Source organism: Xenopus tropicalis, chromosome 2 (genome assembly GCF_000004195.4).
Source record: "Xenopus tropicalis strain Nigerian chromosome 2, UCB_Xtro_10.0, whole genome shotgun sequence".
Lineage (NCBI taxonomy): Eukaryota > Metazoa > Chordata > Amphibia > Anura > Pipidae > Xenopus > Xenopus tropicalis.
This window is the reverse complement of record NC_030678.2, coordinates 164,690,158-164,707,732: the sequence shown is the minus strand read 5'-3', so window position 1 is coordinate 164,707,732 and position 17,575 is coordinate 164,690,158. Positions and strand designations below refer to the sequence as shown.

The window sequence follows — 17,575 nt, the reverse complement described above, 5'->3', positions numbered from 1 at the left end:
AAACATATAAATACAGATCACTGACTGTATGCATGATATATTGTCTTTATTTATATAGTGCAAAGCAAGAGTCACAGGTACATGCACAGAGCTACAACCCAATAAGTGCAATAAGCATGAAGCCAAGGATTAAAGAGACATATGTACTCACTCAGTTTTCGCCAAGCAACCTGTGCCCTGATGGCCTCTATGCAGAAATAGGGTCCTTAGTCCTAGGATGGGCAGCCTATGGCTCTGCGGCTGCTGCTGCAATGGGACTTGGACAATGCTAAACCACTGGGAGTTGTAGTTTACAATAGCAACACACCACACGACCAATATCACAGGATAAAAATGGAGAAACCAAGCACTCACAGTCAATGGCTGTATATCAATATTTTACACTCAATAAATAGATCTACAAAAAGTCTAGAAAAGATCATTTTCTTTAAAAATGTAAATAATTCTTATAATATCCCTGTACACCGAGAAAAAAAGAAGTATATATTAACTTTTCTTTATCAAATGTGAATTTAATAGATACCTGGCAGCTTTTAGAAAAATGGAAGCAGCTGCCGTATTAGGTAAATGCATTACAAATACTAAGTGTCCCACAATGCCATGGGTGCAGCGAGGCTCCTTTCCTTACTTAAGGGAAAATAAACCCTGCTGTAAAAATAATAATACAATCATATTGGTCAGTTGATTTGTATATTCCTTAGCTCACATGAAGGAAAGAATGTAAATTGTGCAGAAGATATTGGGGTCTGTGACACACAAATAATTGTTTCGAATTGTGTCGGCCTGTTTCCCCCCCCCCCCCCAAAGCACCACAAGTGTCTCTAATTCAACGTTCCGAAATATACACTTGTGCTCATTGGGTGTCAGAGTCAAAAAAGAAAAATGTCAGTGCCTGCAATAATTAATCAGTAGTGGTGCTGGGTGCACTCAGTGCAAACCAATCACTAAAAGTCCAATCCAGTGAGATTTATGAAGTAATGCACATTTGTTTTGCGGGAAGGACACCCATGTAAATATTAAGGCAGTCGGGGGTGTGAGTAAAAGGCAAGGACTACATACAGGTGCGGAACCTGTAGAGTGCCTTTATGAGACCAGCAGACATTAGGCAGTGGAACACTACACCCCAATGGTAGGGATGATGAAAGCTGGAGTGCAGCTTTCATCCAACCAAAAACACAGCCAAGGCCAAGCAGGGCAAACACTGTCTATAACCTAGACATTTCACCCAATAAACTATGGGTAGTAGATTCTGCATAGTCTGTGTGTCTGCCCCTACCCTGATGCAGTGCCTCTCAGGCCAGGGCCAGCAGGCCACCTGATTGTCAGCCCTGTCAGGCAGTAGCCTATGGGAATGTGTGCAGGCCTTTGTGTTCCCCAGTATGTTGAAAACAGCTGGCCATACATATACAAATAAAACTGATTTTGGTAAATACATGGCCCACAATTCCAACTGATACTCATGTACTAAGGATATCACTTAAAAATGGAATCAGTCGGTGCACCATATTTATGAGTGAATGGTGCATCGGTAGGGAAAGAAATGGAGTCTCAGCCCAACTGGATGGATACAAATTAGGAGCTGTACAGGAACTGTGTCCTGATCAGTTGAACAGCATGCTGTCAGCTAGTGTATGGCCAACATAAGGGCCAGCGCCTTGAAATATATATGGACAATACTTCCTCTCTTATAGGGCACAGTGCAGCTCACAGGAAGTACATATGAGGGTTCCCACCCCAACTTCCTGTCTGGCAGCAACTGCACAATTCCCCAATATGTGCTGAAAATGTTGCATGGCCATGATAACCATAACTAATATAGAGAAAGGCACTGGAGAGGAGGAGGAAGAAATCCATTATTATAATACAATGATATTTTCCTCCTGTTGTGTTCAGTCTGAAGTTGCATTTGCTGCATTGAGTTTTGCAGATTCACTTTCTTGAGGTAAAAACCTGTAGCACCATCAATGCATTCTGGAATGATAACGGGAGGCCTCCAATAGAGAACAGACCAGGGGCAAATTAGAATGCTGTAATGCAGAAGAACTGGGGAGCAAAGGGTTACAGCCTGAGGTGTTACTTTAAGGTAGTAAATTAAAAGTAGTAAAGGTAGAAAATTAAGGTAGCTAATTATTGTTTCCCTTTAGCGGTTGCCATGGGATACTGGTTGCAAAGCAAGGATCTGCAGGCACTTTCAGGTGGGCTTTGGTGATGGACCCCCGATGCCCTTGCACCCTCTCACCAATGCAGAGAGCACAGAAAGGGCAAGCTGTGTATGTTGTGGGCAGCGAGGCAGGACAAGAGAAGGAAGGAGAGAGGCAATGCAGACACTTTCCCTGAGACATATCTCACAGTGTGAGTGAGGGACTATTTAGCAGTCCCAGCTAATGTCCTCCTTCTGGAGGGAAGTCTGCAAGGTCTGCATGTCCCTCAGCAGCTGCAGGCTCTTCCTGCTCCTTTCCCCAGGTTTGTCTTTGCTCACGTGGGCCTCCTTCCCATCCCTAAAGTGCTTTCTCTCTTTTGCATGTTCCTCGGTAGTCGCTTTCTTTTTAACCTTGGCTTGCCCAAATAATTTTCCAAGCTGGAAAGAGAAAAAACGTTTTAACAAGAACAAACACATTAGAATCATATAATACCAAATAAATGTATGAAGGTCTACAATATAAGAGACACTGGAGCAGATTCACTCAGTCGCACCAGTGCAGTTACCCACAGTAACCAATCAGATTTGTTTTATATTAATTTTCTACATTGTGGCAATCTGATGAAAACAGGAAAGGCCAGTTTCAATGTTGCAGAAAACTGCACCAGCCCGGGGTACCTGCGAGTAAGCGATCCTATTCCTTCTCATTCTTTAGCGCCACTTTCACAAGAGTGAAAAGCTGAACTGTAACAAAGAAAGCCAGCTTTTTCACTCTGCCAACAGGAGCACCGGCCTGGGGTACCAGGTAAGTGATTACAACATTTGGCACCCCCCAGTGATTGTACCTCTCCTTCTCCTTTAATATATGGCAGGTGTAAAGCCTGTAAGTTGCTTTCAAGGCATCCAACAGCACACAAAGGCAAATGTACTGACTGCCATGTTTCTTCTCATTTATAAAGTTATTAAAGGCCCCACTGACACCCCATTCAATCCTGCTCAGAAAGTTTTTTGGAGACTCACCATTGCATGATGTTTCCGTACTTTAGTGATTTGGTCTGCTTTTGCCTCCATCCTTTTCACAAGAGCTTCCAGCTCTCTTTCTAGATCCTCCTTTAAGTGATCTGAGTGCGCCTCTTGGATTTGTTTTACCAGTTCTTGGTGGTCACTAGAAGACACATTGTTTGAATTAACTATTATGTCAGTTGCCCTGAAATAAATTTATCTTACATCCCAATGCCACAGACTTCACCCTCCAGAACACAACCAATCAAAAAGCACTTTTACCTCATCCAGCTTTAACTAATCTTGGCTCTTACAGCGTCTCCAGATGCTGGAGCCTTGGATGTCTAGCCTATAGAGAGGCCTATAGTGGGAGAGGAGATCTGAGCTTGGGACCACCCATCTAGATACCTCTTCTTTCTTTTTAGGCAAGAATAGATAAGCTGGGCATTGTTGCACTGCTTCTCTCTTGTCCTTTTGGGATATTTCTTTCATCTCTTACTAATCTGGTTTGTCTATTGGGCAGTTTAAACATCAAGGTCATATTAAAGCACAGTGGGCATCACTGGAGAAGGAAAGGCATTTTAGTGCCTATAGATCAGACACAATATTGCCACCTAGAACACTATATTTATTCTGCAGAAAGCTTTACCATACCTGAGTAAACAGCCCTAGAAGCTCCATCTGTTTGTTTAAGATAGCAGCTGCCATTTTTTTTTTAAATAAGATTTTATTTTGAACAAACATTACTAATAATTATCAGCTGACATTTTAGCTTGGTCTCAGTAGCTTTCGTGCTGCAGCTCTAGCTGCTGGTAGCTCAGATTACAGCACAGTTTGAAGGGTGAGAGAGAAGTGTGCAGACTTCGGCCCCAGGAATGAAGGATTTTTCTAAGAGAGGAAGTCAGATACCCTAAGAACAGGTTTACAAAAAAGGAGACAAGAAATCCTGTTTTTTTTTTAAAAGAGGACTCAGTGCAGCGTTTCTGCGAGCTTTCTGATAAAGCTTACTTTACCTTTCATTCTCCTTTAAGGGACTCTGCAAGTCTTGGCAGGAAATTTTAGGGACTTGCATCTAGGTCTCTTCCTGTTGGGAGAGGATCTCACCAGTATGCTGATGTGGTCCTCACCCAAGGGGATTTTCTCACCTGTCTGATAAGAGATCTGCCCAATATTTGGCCAATATGCTGCTCATGCAAATGCACGATTTTTTTTTTTTTTTTTTTTTAGCAAAGTGTCTAACCAAGCTTTTATGATAACAGGGATGATTGCTGTGCAAGTTCTGAGCTACCTCAACAGATCCAGCATCATGTCATTAACCTCACAAACCTTTTACAAACTCACTACAAAGGGCCCATCTCCCAGAGAGCCCTGTGGGTCCCATGGATTCTGGTTATCAGAATCCTCTTTTGCCAAGCACAGACGAGCATATTCCCCCTGCAAGGGCTCTAGCCTTTTTTAAATTAACCATTTAAACTGAGGAAAGGGATTCATCATAATGCAGATGATGTGCTTAAAGTTCAATATTGAAGCTCTGAAACAACTTACAAACTCATCTGCCCAAACTCATCCTCCAGTGTGAGCAAAACCTCTGAAAGGTCTTGGTAAGAGCGAGAAGATAAAACTGGGTCTGGTGTCCACCTTACTGCACTCTCTTTCCTTTCAACAGGCTGATCGCTCACAACTCGGTCATTGCACAAGAGTTTATTATGTTGCTTCATCAGGTGCAAGACATGCTGGACATTGGCTCTCACGGAATAGCTAGTGCCTGTGGACTAGAACCAAAAATATCAAAATAAACACATGTGCAAAAAGACAATAGACACATTCTATATGCTTATAGAGAGCTCTATAATCTAGTGCGGCACTGTCCAACTGCCAGCATCTGGCCCACAGAATGTAGGAGCAGTGCTAGCATTGTGTCACTGTACAGTACAAACTGTTTATTTGTTGAAGTGGTCATGACCAGTTGCAGGTTTCCCTGTCGCATCACCTACTCTTCCTGCCCTGCTCTATCCTGCCTCTGTGTGCCATACTCTGCCTGCCCTAAGCTGCCTGTGTGTGTGATACTCTGCCTGCCCTATGCTGCCTGTGTGTGCCATACTCTGCCTGCCCTACCCTGCCTGTGTGTGCCATACACTGCCTGCCCTACCCTGCCTGTGTGTGCCATACCCTCCCTGCTCTATCCTGCCTGTGTGTGCCATACTCTGCCAGCCCTACCCTGCCTGTGTGCCATACCCTCCCTGCTCTATCCTGCCTGTGTGTGCCATATTCTGCCTGCCCTACCCTGCCTGTGTGTGCCATATTCTGCCTGCCCTACCCTGCCTGTGTGTGCCATACTCTGCCTGCCCTACCCTGCCTGTGTGTGCCATACCCTGCCTGCCCTATGCTGCTCGTCAGAGATGAATCTGGCAGGGCTTTGTTCTGGGAGTTTATTAGCATCTGGAAATAGTTGTCATGGGATCCCTAGGTGTGTAATTATGTGCCTTTCTGTGGTACCCACAGGGGAGGAGTGGCTAAGAGTGTGGCTTAATATGACATATTAATCTTCTTTCACGTATGAGTGATAAGTGATATCCCTGCAGTAAGTACAAACTATTTGTGTTTTAGCTGCGCAACCACCATTATTGTGGGTATGGTTTTAAAAGCTCTTGTGATAACATGGGTGTGGTTTGAAGTGGGTGCAGTGTAAAAAAAGGGGGTAGTCAAAACTGGCTTCCATTATCGGCCCTCCACCACATTGGCCAGAAAACGTCCAACCCTCAGTACCACATTTATTGCCACTCAGTGTGTCCAGTTTCAGCCTTGCTGAGTAACCATTGTCAAATGTACAGCTCTCTTAAAAGGTAGCTTGGGTTACGTAAGCACATGTAAAAGGGCATCAAATAGGAAATGGATTCCCTAAAAGAAAATTTATCGAAAAAATTAAGACTAAGGTTTTAATACCTACCTTTCCAGCAACAAAGGGCACATCTCCTAAGCTCAGGCGATAGTGGGGCTGTAAGTGTGAAACACTGGAAAAGGTGGGTTTCTGGAATAGAAGAAAGAACACAGCATATAAATAAAGAGCAAAGAGGGTGCACTAGAACCAAACTCTAGGTAGGCCCACAAAGAATACTAGCAGCACGGAAGGACCAAATACCTTTTCCAGCTGCAGTGACTTTATGTTTTTTGCCTTCACTTGTTTTGATGGAGGTGTTAAGGAACGGAGCAAAATTCTGTTGGTTTCCAACCCTGTTTGGAGCTGGAGGAAAGAAAATATTTTAGATAAAAATGTATTTATTTATACAAAAACGGAAATAAACTAAATTAGGCACCTCCCTGTAGAATGTGCTGAGAGTAACTTATGACAAAACTGGTCCGGTTATGCCAAGTTCCATTGCAAATGGCATGGTATGTATTAATCATCTAATCATTTGTATTTCATATTACCAACTTATTAATGCACTGTTAGGCAACTAAATATTTATTATTTATTAGTATTGTTTTGAAACAAGTTCCATTCACTGTTTTGATAAGCTTTCTTATTGCAATCACATTAATGTTGTTAAGGCAATAGCATAAAAAACCTGATTTTGGTACCAAATCCCCCCACTGCCTGCTGTGCTTGTCCACCTATAATCAGGTAACTGACGATTGGAAGTATGGCAGTCACTTGCACTACACATATATAGCTATTGCAGGCAAAAGAGCAGAGTGATTTTACATCATTTGGCTTACCCTTGAGCTACTTAAATTTACACATTCCATATACAGTTGCCTTTATACTATAACAACAACATACAGTAATGAGATCACCAAGTTTCAGACAGGATCGCAAGCTGAAGAGCAAACAGTATTATTACCTGGGCTGCTTTTTCCTGCACAAGTTTGCGCTGATGCTCCTCCTCTCTCAGTTTCTGTTCGATTTCACTGATTTTTTTCTAAAAAAGCAAAATGGTGTCATGTGACTTTAAGGAATACGGTCATAGGAAAACATGTATTTTAAAAAAACCTATCAGTTATTAGAGCTTCTCCAGCAGAATCCTGCGTTGTAATCTGTTTTTCCCATGGGGCTAGCCATATTCTTCATTTCCCAGAGTGCCACAGCCCTGTGACCTGTGCTCTGATAAACTTCAGTCACACTTTACTGCTGCGCTGCAAGTTGGAGTGATATTCCCCCCCCCACCCCCCCAGCAGCCGATCAGCAGAACAATGGGAAGGGAGCAAGATAGCAGCTCCCAGTAGGTATCATAGGAGTAGGAGAAACAATAGGTTAGCTCAGGGGTAGGGAACCTATGGCTCGGGAGCCAGATGTGGCTCTTTTGATGGCTGCATCTGGCTCTCTGCCAAATCTTTAATAAAAAAAAATTATGGGGGGCGTGACCTGCGCTTGGCGGATAGAACACGTCTTCTATCCGCCGAGCGCAGGCTACGCCCTTCTCCGCATCGCATCCGGCATCCTTGGCACCCACCCTACCTTGCCCCTGCGCCCAGCGGATAGAACACGTGTTCTAAGCCTTAAAACGCGTCTTCTATCTGCCGAGCGCAGGCCACGCCCTCCTCCGCATCGCATCCGGCATCCTTGGCACCCACCCTACCTTGCCCCACAGCCAAACGTATTGTATGGCTCTCACGGAATTACATTTTAAAATATGTGGTGTTTATGGCTCTCTCAGCCAAAAAGGTTCCCGACCCCTGGTAGCTGAATGCAGTTCTAATGTGTAGCGCTGGCTGAAAGCTCAGACTCAGACACAATGCACTGATATGGCGCCTACACACCAATATTACAGCTACAAATACATTTGTTGGTTCAAGAATACAATTTTAAATGGCAGAGGGAATTATTTGCTATGTAACAGTGTCATTTAGAAATAAAAATCATACCATAAAAATCATAACAGTATCCCTTTAAATGTGTGTAAATTTGATATACAGGTATGGGATCTGTTATTTGGAAACCCGTTATCCAGAAAGCTCTGAATTACAGGAAGGCCATATCTTCTATAGCCTCCATTTTAATCAAAATTCAAATGAAAAAATTATTTTCTTTTTTTTCTATAAAAATAAATCAGTACCTTGTACCTTATCCTAACTAAGACATCATTAATACTTATTGGAGGCAGAACACTCCTGTTGGGTTTAATTCATGTTTAAAATATTTTTTTTTAGCAGACTTAAGGTATGGAGATCCAAATGACAAAGATCCCTCATCAGGTCCCGAGCATTCTGGATAACAAGTCCCATACCTGTATATACCAAATAAAATAATAGCAGGTGAACATATAACGTTTTCCCTATTTCTTTGGTTCTAATAGCTTCTACAAAGGCAATAATAGACTTAAGTAGGACAATTAATGTGAAAACATAATATTTTAATTCCAGTTATACAAAAATAAGTGCATATACGCACGTAAACAGCACTGTTCATACAACAGGACACTGCTTCAGTGCCTAAAACATGCTATGTATTATGCTTAGCCTCCCCCAAATTCTGGCAAAGATTGTTAAGTACAGGAGGCTTGTTTTCCAAAGTACTTATACAGTGCAGAACATATATGATGCTCTATAAGAGAAGCTAATCAAGGCTGTTATTATCTTAGTTTGCAAAAAGCTCTTCTACATGGAAACATGCACAGCAGCATCAACAACTGATGCTGATGAAGTTCCCCTGTGATCCCCAACCAGTGGCTCAGGGGCAACATGTTGCTCCCCAACCCCTTGGGTGTTGCTCTCAGTGCCCCCAAACCAGGGAGTTATTTTTGAATTCCTGACTTGGGGGCAAGTTTTCGTTGGATAAAACAAGATTTCCTACCAAATAAAGCCCCCTGTAAGCTGATAGTATGCATAGAGGCCCCTAATAGCCAATCACACCTCCATGAACTTTTATGGTGCTTGTGTTGCTCCCCAAGTCATTTTACATTTGAATGTGGCTCACGAGTAAGAAAGGTTGGGGACCCCTGCTATACGTGTACTAACAGTCTGCTGTTATGAGCTAGCTTTAGACAGACTGGACATTTACACGGCAGAATATTTTGGTGAGGTAGCCTTTACCAGTAATGTTTCTGTAGATGCTTGAATATAAAGGAAGCTGCTACTGACCTCTGCTAGAACTTGCATTGTAGTGAGTTTCAGGTATTCCTGCTCAAGCATATCCAGCTTCTCTAATCTGGCTTGGATATTCAGTTTTTCTAGAACTCGGTTGCCTTCAATGGATACCTTTAACGGAACAAAACTTGCAGTAGACTGAAAAATGCTGATTGGTTGCTATGAGCAACAGCACTCGTACAGATTAGCAGCTGTGTTTGTAAATATGCAGGCATTTTAAGTAGGATATAGGAACTAATCTACTGTACAGCGCTGCATACATAAGTATCGCTTTATAAATAAAGATACACATACATACATACATATTAAGCTACAGCTAGAGAGGACATGATTAAAAGGGACCATACCTGCTTCTCCAGCACAGACGTTCTCTCGCTTTCTGCATTTTTCACCATGTTTCTCATGTATTCAAGTTGCTTCTCTAAAAGGTGGCAACGAGTCTCTGCAGCAGACAACTGGCCACACAAGTCTAAAAAGAAAAAGAGAGTGCATAAAAATGGTATGGTAGACAGGTTTTATTTAGCTCTCATGCTAGCACTCATTTCAATAAGTTTTTTTTTGTTTTGTTTTTTTTTACAGTTTTGCCTTCTTCCTCTTTCTAGCTTTCAATTGGGGGTCACTGACCCCAGCAGCCAAAAACGATTGCTCTGTGAGGCAATCATTTTATTGCTCCTTTATACAGGTATGGGATCTATTATCCACAATGCTCAGGACCTGGGGATTTCCAGATGAAGGATCTTTCCGGAACTTGGATCTCCAAGTCTACTAAAAAATAATAATTTGAACATTTAATAAACCCAATAGGATTGTTTTGTCACCAATAAGGGGTAATTATATCTTAGTTGTAGCTTGTAGATTGTAAGCTCTTTTGAGCAGGGCCCTCTTCACCTCTTGTATCGGTTATTGATTGCTTTATATGTTACTCTGTATGTCCAATGTATGAAACCCACTTATTGTACAGCGCTGCGGGATATGTTGGCGCTTTATAAATAAATGTTAATAATAATAATAATAATCATCTTAGTTGGGGATCAAGTACAGGTACTGTTTTATTATTACAGAGAAAAGGGAATCATTTAACCATTAAATAAACCCAATAGGGCTGTTCTGCCCCCAATAAGGGGTAATTATATCTTAGTTGGGATCAAGTACAGGTACTGTTTTATTATTACAGAGAAAAGGGATTTAACCATTAAATAAACCCAATAGGACTGTTCTGCCCCCAATAAGGGGTAATTATATCTTAGTTGGGATCAAGTACAGGTACTGTTTTATTATTACAGAGAAAAGGGAATCATTTAACCATTAAATAAACCCAATAGGGCTGTTCTGCCCCCAATAAGGGGTAATTACAGTGGTGTGAAAAACTATTTGCCCCCTTCCTGATTTCTTATTCTTTTGCATGTTTGTCACACAAAATGTTTCTGATCATCAAACACATTTAACTATTAGTCAAAGATAACACAAGTAAACACAAAGTGCAGTTTTTAAATGAGGGTTTTTATTATTTAGGGAGAAAAAAAATCCAAACCTACATGGCCCTGTGTGAAAAAGTAATTGCCCCCTGAACCTAATAACTGGTTGGGCCACCCTTAGCAGCAATAACTGCAATCAAGCGTTTGCGATAACTTGCAACAAGTCTTTTACAGCGCTCTGGAGGAATTTTGGCCCACTCATCTTTGCAGAATTGTTGTAATTCAGCTTTATTTGAGGGTTTTCTAGCATGAACTGCCTTTTTAAGGTCATGCCACAACATCTCAATAGGATTCAGGTCAGGACTTTGACTAGGCCACTCCAAAGTCTTCATTTTGTTTTTCTTCAGCCATTCAGAGGTGGATTTGCTGGTGTGTTTTGGGTCATTGTCCTGCTGCAGCACCCAAGATCGCTTCAGCTTGAGTTGACGAACAGATGGCCGGACATTCTCCTTCAGGATTTTTTGGTAGACAGTAGAATTCATGGTTCCATCTATCACAGCAAGCCTTCCAGGTCCTGAAGCAGCAAAACAACCCCAGACCATCACACTACCACCACCATATTTTACTGTTGGTATGATGTTCTTTTTCTGAAATGCTGTGTTACTTTTACGCCAGATGTAACGGGACACGCACCTTCCAAAAAGTTCAACTTTTGTCTCGTCGGTCCACAAGGTATTTTCCCAAAAGTCTTGGCAATCATTGAGATGTTTTTTAGCAAAATTGAGACGAGCCTTAATGTTCTTTTTGCTTAAAAGTGGTTTGCGCCTTGGAAATCTGCCATGCAGGCCGTTTTTGCCCAGTCTCTTTCTTATGGTGGAGTCTCGAACACTGACCTTAATTGAGGCAAGTGAGGCCTGCAGTTCTTTAGATGTTGTCCTGGGGTCTTTTGTGGCCTCTCGGATGAGTTGTCTCTGCGCTCTTGGGGTAATTTTGGTCGGCCGGCCACTCCTGGGAAGGTTCACCACTGTTCCATGTTTTTGCCATTTGTGGATAATGGCTCTCATTGTGGTTCGCTGGAGTCCCAAAGCTTTAGAAATGGCTTTATAACCTTTACCAGACTGATAGATCTCAATAACTTTTGTTCTCATTTGTTCCTCAATTTCTTTGGATCTTGGCATGATGTCTAGCTTTTGAGGTGCTTTTGGTCTACTTCTCTGTGTCAGGTAGCTCCTATTTAAGTGATTTCTTGATTGAAACAGGTGTGGCAGTAATCAGGCCTGGGGGTGACTACAGAAATTGAACTCAGGTGTGATAAACCACAGTTAAGCAATCACTTTTTCACACAGGGCCATGTAGATTTGAAGTTTTTTTTCTCCATTAATAACGTAAACCTTCATTTAAAAACTGCATTTTGTGTTCAATTATGTTATCTTTGACTAAAAGTAAACGGTTTTTGATGAGCAGAAACATTTAAGTGTGACAAACATGCAAAAGAATAAGAAATCAGGAAGGGGGCAAATAGTTTTTCACACCACTGTATATCTTAGTTGGGATCAAGTACAGGTACTGTTTTATTATTACAGAGAAAAGGGAATCATTTAACCATTAAATAAACCCAATAGGGCTGTTCTGCCCCCAATAAGGGGTAATTGTATCTTAGTTGGGATCAAGTACAGGTACTGTTTTATTATTACAGAGAAAAGGGAATCGTTTAACCATTAAATAAACCCAATAGGGTTGTTCTGCCCCAATAAGGGGTAATTATATCTTAGTTGGGATCAAGTACAGGTACTGTTTTATTATTACAGAGAAAAGGGAATCATTTTTAAACATTCAAATGATTTGCTTATAATGAAGTCTATGGGAGATGACCAGATGGTTTATGGATAACAGATCCCATACCTGTATTACTTATATTTCTGTTCAGGCCTCTTCTACTCATATTCCAATGCCTCACTCAAACCAATGTCTGGTTGCTAGGATAATTTGGATCTAGCAACCAGATGCCTGCTATAATTCCAAACTGGAAAGCTGCTGAACAAAGCTAAATAATTCAAACACCATAATTAATAAAAAAAAAAAATGAAGATGAGTTGCAAATTGTCTCAGAATAGCACCCTCTGCAATATTCTAAAGTTTATTTAAAGGTGAAGAACCCCTGTAATAGTAGTCAAGCTGGTGACTGTCTGTCTGTGTCATGTCATCTAAGAGGAAATCAGCAGGCATGATACTAAAGAGTCATTAATAATTAACCTTTATTCTGCTTGGACATATCCTCCTTTAGCCGGTCTCTAGAATGGAGCCGTAGGTCTAGTCGTTCCTTATGCTCCAGGGTCTCATCCGAGAGGCGCTTCATGCTCTGTTCAGCATTTAATCGCTCAAGCTCCAGTTTATGGATTTTTTCTTGAAGGTTCTTTAAAGCAGAAAAAATAGCTGTAGGGGGAGGAGACATAGATAGAGCACATTTAATGCTAAAAATAACACAATATTATAGTGTGAGGCTTATATATACCCACATTAAGTCACCATTATACCCACAAATTTCTCCTGGACAATTGTGCTCAAGAACCAAGTGTTAACTGTGCTAATGTAAATGCCAGGACAAGCAAACTCAGATAACCAGTAGGATAATAACCATGAGAGGCAGCTAATACGCCCATCTAAAAAGTGGCCAAATGGTATAGCAACCAGATAACAGTTCAACTTACAAGCCAGAGAGCTACAAAACAAAAAATAACTAAATAATTCAAAACCTTCAAAGAAAACAAAATAAAAACCAATACCAAATTGCCTCTCCACTGTAACAAAAGATTATACCAGGTTATTTCCCCTTTAAACTTTTATCTAGTAATTAAAATTACATTTTTAGATTTTACTGAAGATACATAAAATGTTTCTGAAGACCAATAAAAATGAACAAATGCAGAAGAAGCCGGTGTGATGATACACTATAGCCGTTACATTAAAGGTACAGTGTGTGAATAATTAATTGCTGCTATTCATTATCCCATGGTTTCATGTTATTTTTTCAAAAGCACGGGAACACCAAACCACTGGCATCATACCAACAGCTACCCCAAGTATGATTTCATTAGTTAGTCTGATGCCAATTGTGTATACTTAAAGAGATACAGTCATGATTTCTATGGGGTACTACGACTTTCTATTTCTAAATGACACTGTTTACATAGCAAATAATTCACTCCGCTATTTAAAATTTTATTCTTGGACCAACAAATGTATTTGTAGCTGTAATATTGGTCCATAGGCGCCATCTCAGTGCATTGTGCCTTAGTCTGAGCTTTCAGAAGGAGCCAGCGCTACACATTAGAACTGCTTTCAGCTAACCTATTGTTTCTGCTACTCCCATGTAACTGAAGGAGTCCCAAGCCGGACTTGGATTTCTTACTATTGAGTGCTATTCTGATACCTACTGGGAGCTGCTATCTTGCTCCCTTCCCATTGTTCTGCTGGGAGGGGGGGGATATCACTCCAACTTGCAGCGCAGCAGTAAAGTGTGACTGAAGTTTATCAGCGCACAGGTCACATGGCTGTAGCACCCTGGGAAATGAAGAATATGGCTAGCCCCATGTGAAATTTCAAAATTAAATATAAAAAGATCTGTTGGTGCTTTTGAAAAATGGATAACAATGCAGGATTCTGCTGGAAAAGCTCTATTAAGCTCTATTATGGCTTTGATCGCCAATGACAGAGTGCACCCCTGTATGTGACAATTATTTCATACAGATGTGCTTATACACTGCCTCTCACTATTCGTCTCAGACAACGATTCTGCTAATAGGATACAATGAGCAGCAGGTCACATTTCCAAAATAGTCTGTTCTTTCCCAAACAAAAATCTACATAATGCTTAGAGGAAGTACAAAATGCAGCAATTAAGAGTATAGGTTATAACACTGCTAGATTAGTACTTCACCTCTGCTGTTGCTTTCAGGATAGGCCAGCACTGGTTTGCCGGGGGAATGGAGCAGTTCTGAGTTAATGAATGGTTTTCCACTGGGGAAGGCCACATATGAGCTCGCTGACTGTGAATCAATTCTAGATTGTCCTTTAGAATTCCCCACTGAAGGATTGTGCAGCTATAAAACAAAAATAAACACAAAGAACAGTTAGTATTGTATGTGCCCAGAACACAAGAGGTAAGACAAAGACTGGACTCTGCCACGGAAAAGCCCTTGTGACTTTAGTCAGGATCATTGTTTAATACACCTACTGCCTATGATATTGTGCAGCCCTGCCTGTCTCCTGGCCATACAGTATCCCTTCCCAATCTTTACTCCATGCAGTTCAGGAGAGGGCAATGTTTACTTCGTAAGTGTCACTGCAATTGAAAAATGTATTTCATAGTAACATAGTAAGTTAGGTTAAAAAAAGACATACGTCCAAAAAGTTCAACCTTAATACCTATATATAGCCTGCCTAACTGCTAGTTGATCCAGAGGAAGGCAAAAAATTCCATCTGAAGCCTCTCTAATTTGCCTTCTCTATATCCGCTGTAACAATGTTGTTACTATAAGTCAATGGGGCCATACTTTCGACCTGCCTCTTTTTACTATTAATATACTTAAACTTTTTGGGGTTAGTTTTGGCCTCGGCCGTGATGCGCTCCTCATTTTCTATCTTTGCCTTTCAGGTTGCAGTTTTACAACACTTGTTATAGCGTTTATATTCATTTAATGCAGCTACTGTCCCCTCTGACTTAAGCTGGCCATACACGTAGCAATTTCAAAGATCGTTCCCACCCTCCACAGACGTTCAGGGCTGAATTGTCAGATAAGGAGGTAGAAACAATAGGAATTCTACTTCCTTCTGCCGATTCAGCCCTGAAGGTAGATTTTGCTCAGACACCTTCAATAGCGCCCGATTAAAATCTTTTAACCTGGTCGATCCGCGAGACGACCGATATCCGCAGCCTTTTGTGATATCGGTTGCCTTGCCAAGTCGCCATACACGCACCAAATATTGTACGAAACTTGGTTTCATACGATTTCATCATTTTATATTTCTTAAAAGCTTTCCTTTTTTCCCTATTAACCTCTTTACCTCAGAGTTAAGCCACATAGGGTGATTCTTAACACTTCTACATTCACTTGTTAATGGAATAAATTGAGAACAGTAATGATTTAAGATAAATTTTAAATGACAACCATTTCTGCTCTGTGTTTTTATCAGAAAACATAATGCCCCAATCTATGCCCTGAAGCGCTGCCCTTAAAGGAACAGTAACACAAAAAAATTAAAGTGTTTTAAAGTAAAAGAAATATAATGTACTGTTGCCCTTCACTGGTAAAAGTTGTGTGTTTGCTACAGTAATGCTACTATAGTTTATATAATAAGCTGCTGTGTAGCCCTGGGGGCAGCCATTCAAGCTGGAAAAAAGGAGAAAAGGCACAGGTTACATAGCAGATAACAGATAAGCTCTGTAGAATACAATAGTGTTTTATCGGTTATCGGCTATGTGCCTTTTCTCCTTTGAATGGCTGCCCCCATGGCTACACAGCAGCTTATTTATATAAATTATAGTAGGGTTTCTGTAGCAAACACCCCAGCTGTACCAGTGCAGGGCAGCAGTACATTATATTGGAATTTCTTTGATACATTTGAATATTTTGGTGTTACTGTTCCTTTAAAGGAACAGTAACACCAAAAAATGAAAGTGTATAAAAGTAACTAAAATATAATGTGCTGCTGCCCTGCACTGGTAAAAGTTGTGTGTTTACTTCAGAAAGTCTACTATAATTTATATAAATAAGCTGCTATGTAGCCCCGGGGGCAGCCATTCCTGCACTGGTACAGCTGGGGTGTTTGCTACAGAAACCCTACTATAATTTATATAAATAAGCTGCTATGTAGCCATGGGGGCAGCCATTCAAAGGAGAAAAGGCACAGGCACATAGCAGATAACAGATAAAACACTATTGTATTCTACAGAGCTTATCTGTTATCTGCTATGTAACCTGTGCCTTTTTTCCAGCTTGATTGGCTGCCCCCATGGCTACACAGCAGCTTATTATATAAACTATAGTAGTGTTACTGTAGCAAACACACCAGTTTTACCAGTGCAGGGCAACAGTGCATTATATTTTTATTACTTTAAAGCTCTTTCATTTTTTGGTGTTACTGTTCCTTAAGGAGCTAAAATTTGCTTTTCTAAAATTCATTGTCTTTGTTGCCCCCGTGTAAATTAGTTTCCTGCACCAAACATCAAATTACTCAAACATTATGGTCACTATTACCCAGGGGTTCAACCACTTGCACATTTGCTATACGTTCTGGGTCATTAGAGATCACTAGATCCAATAGATTGGTTCCTGATTGGCTCCTCAACAACCTGTGACATAAAGTTGTATGTATCAGTTCTCCTCCATGTCTGCCAGCCAGCTGATACCTGCCAAGAGTCTGAACCCCCAGTGCAGAGAATATAAACAGCCAGGCAGTTGTGTATAGAATCTACATGGCATTACTGTCAAGCCAACCATCCCCCAGCCCTTCCTCTCACCGTTTTCCTTGGATACGCAGCAGAAGCCGCCATATTTCTCCGGTACAGGAAGCCACCGACTCTGCAGGGTTACACAGTCAGCCCCATTGCTACGTTTCTATTACTCTCACACACCTACACTTGCCCCGACATCTTTCCAGCTACTAGGCGGGGCCAGCAAGTTTGTGGGAGGCGCTTACACTATTGGTGCGGGTTCCCAACTCAACGGACCAATCATACGCAGCGTGCGGATTATAATCACCGCAATACAAGAGAGTAGGGAATTTGGCGCGTTTGTTTAGTATATATGTTTTATTCATATGGCGCAGTTTGTGCAATAGTTTCATGTGATCTATATTATCCGAAGTTATTTGAAGAGGTTTCACAGTGAGCCAGAACCTCCGATTCTGTGACCAGGTGCATGCTGGGAGTTTA

General features: G+C 41.2%; 1 protein-coding gene across 2 annotated transcripts; it reads right to left on the bottom strand.

Moving 5' to 3' along the window:
* Positions 1–29: 29 nt before the first annotated feature.
* cep57 (centrosomal protein 57kDa) lies at positions 30–17,423 on the bottom strand. 2 transcript variants are annotated; one of them, XM_002935576.5, is made up of 11 exons: positions 17,162–17,423; positions 14,579–14,741; positions 12,895–13,074; positions 9,574–9,695; positions 9,221–9,337; positions 6,985–7,062; positions 6,282–6,383; positions 6,090–6,170; positions 4,688–4,914; positions 3,161–3,305; positions 30–2,578 (listed from the first exon to the last, which is right to left on the bottom strand). In XM_002935576.5, the coding sequence occupies exons 1-11, from the start codon at positions 17,192–17,194 to the stop codon at positions 2,369–2,371; spliced, it is 1,458 nt and encodes a 485-aa protein (XP_002935622.1). In that variant the 5' UTR covers positions 17,195–17,423; the 3' UTR covers positions 30–2,368. The 2 variants fall into 2 exon arrangements, with proteins under 2 accessions (XP_002935622.1, XP_004912156.1); XM_004912099.4 differs by lacking the exon at positions 9,221–9,337.
* Positions 17,424–17,575: the final 152 nt, after the last annotated feature.

Excerpts from the sequence above, each read along its gene's own strand:
- cep57 (XM_002935576.5), bottom strand. The coding sequence starts at position 17,194 with ATGGCGGCTTCTGCTGCGTATCCAAGGAAAACG. Across the intron at positions 9,696-12,894 it reads TATGTCCAAGCAGAATAAAG|ACTTGTGTGGCCAGTTGTCT; the intron begins GTTAATTATTAA and ends TTTTCTTTTTAG. Across the intron at positions 7,063-9,220 it reads CAATGCAAGTTCTAGCAGAG|AAAAAAATCAGTGAAATCGA; the intron begins GTCAGTAGCAGC and ends TTGCTTTTTTAG.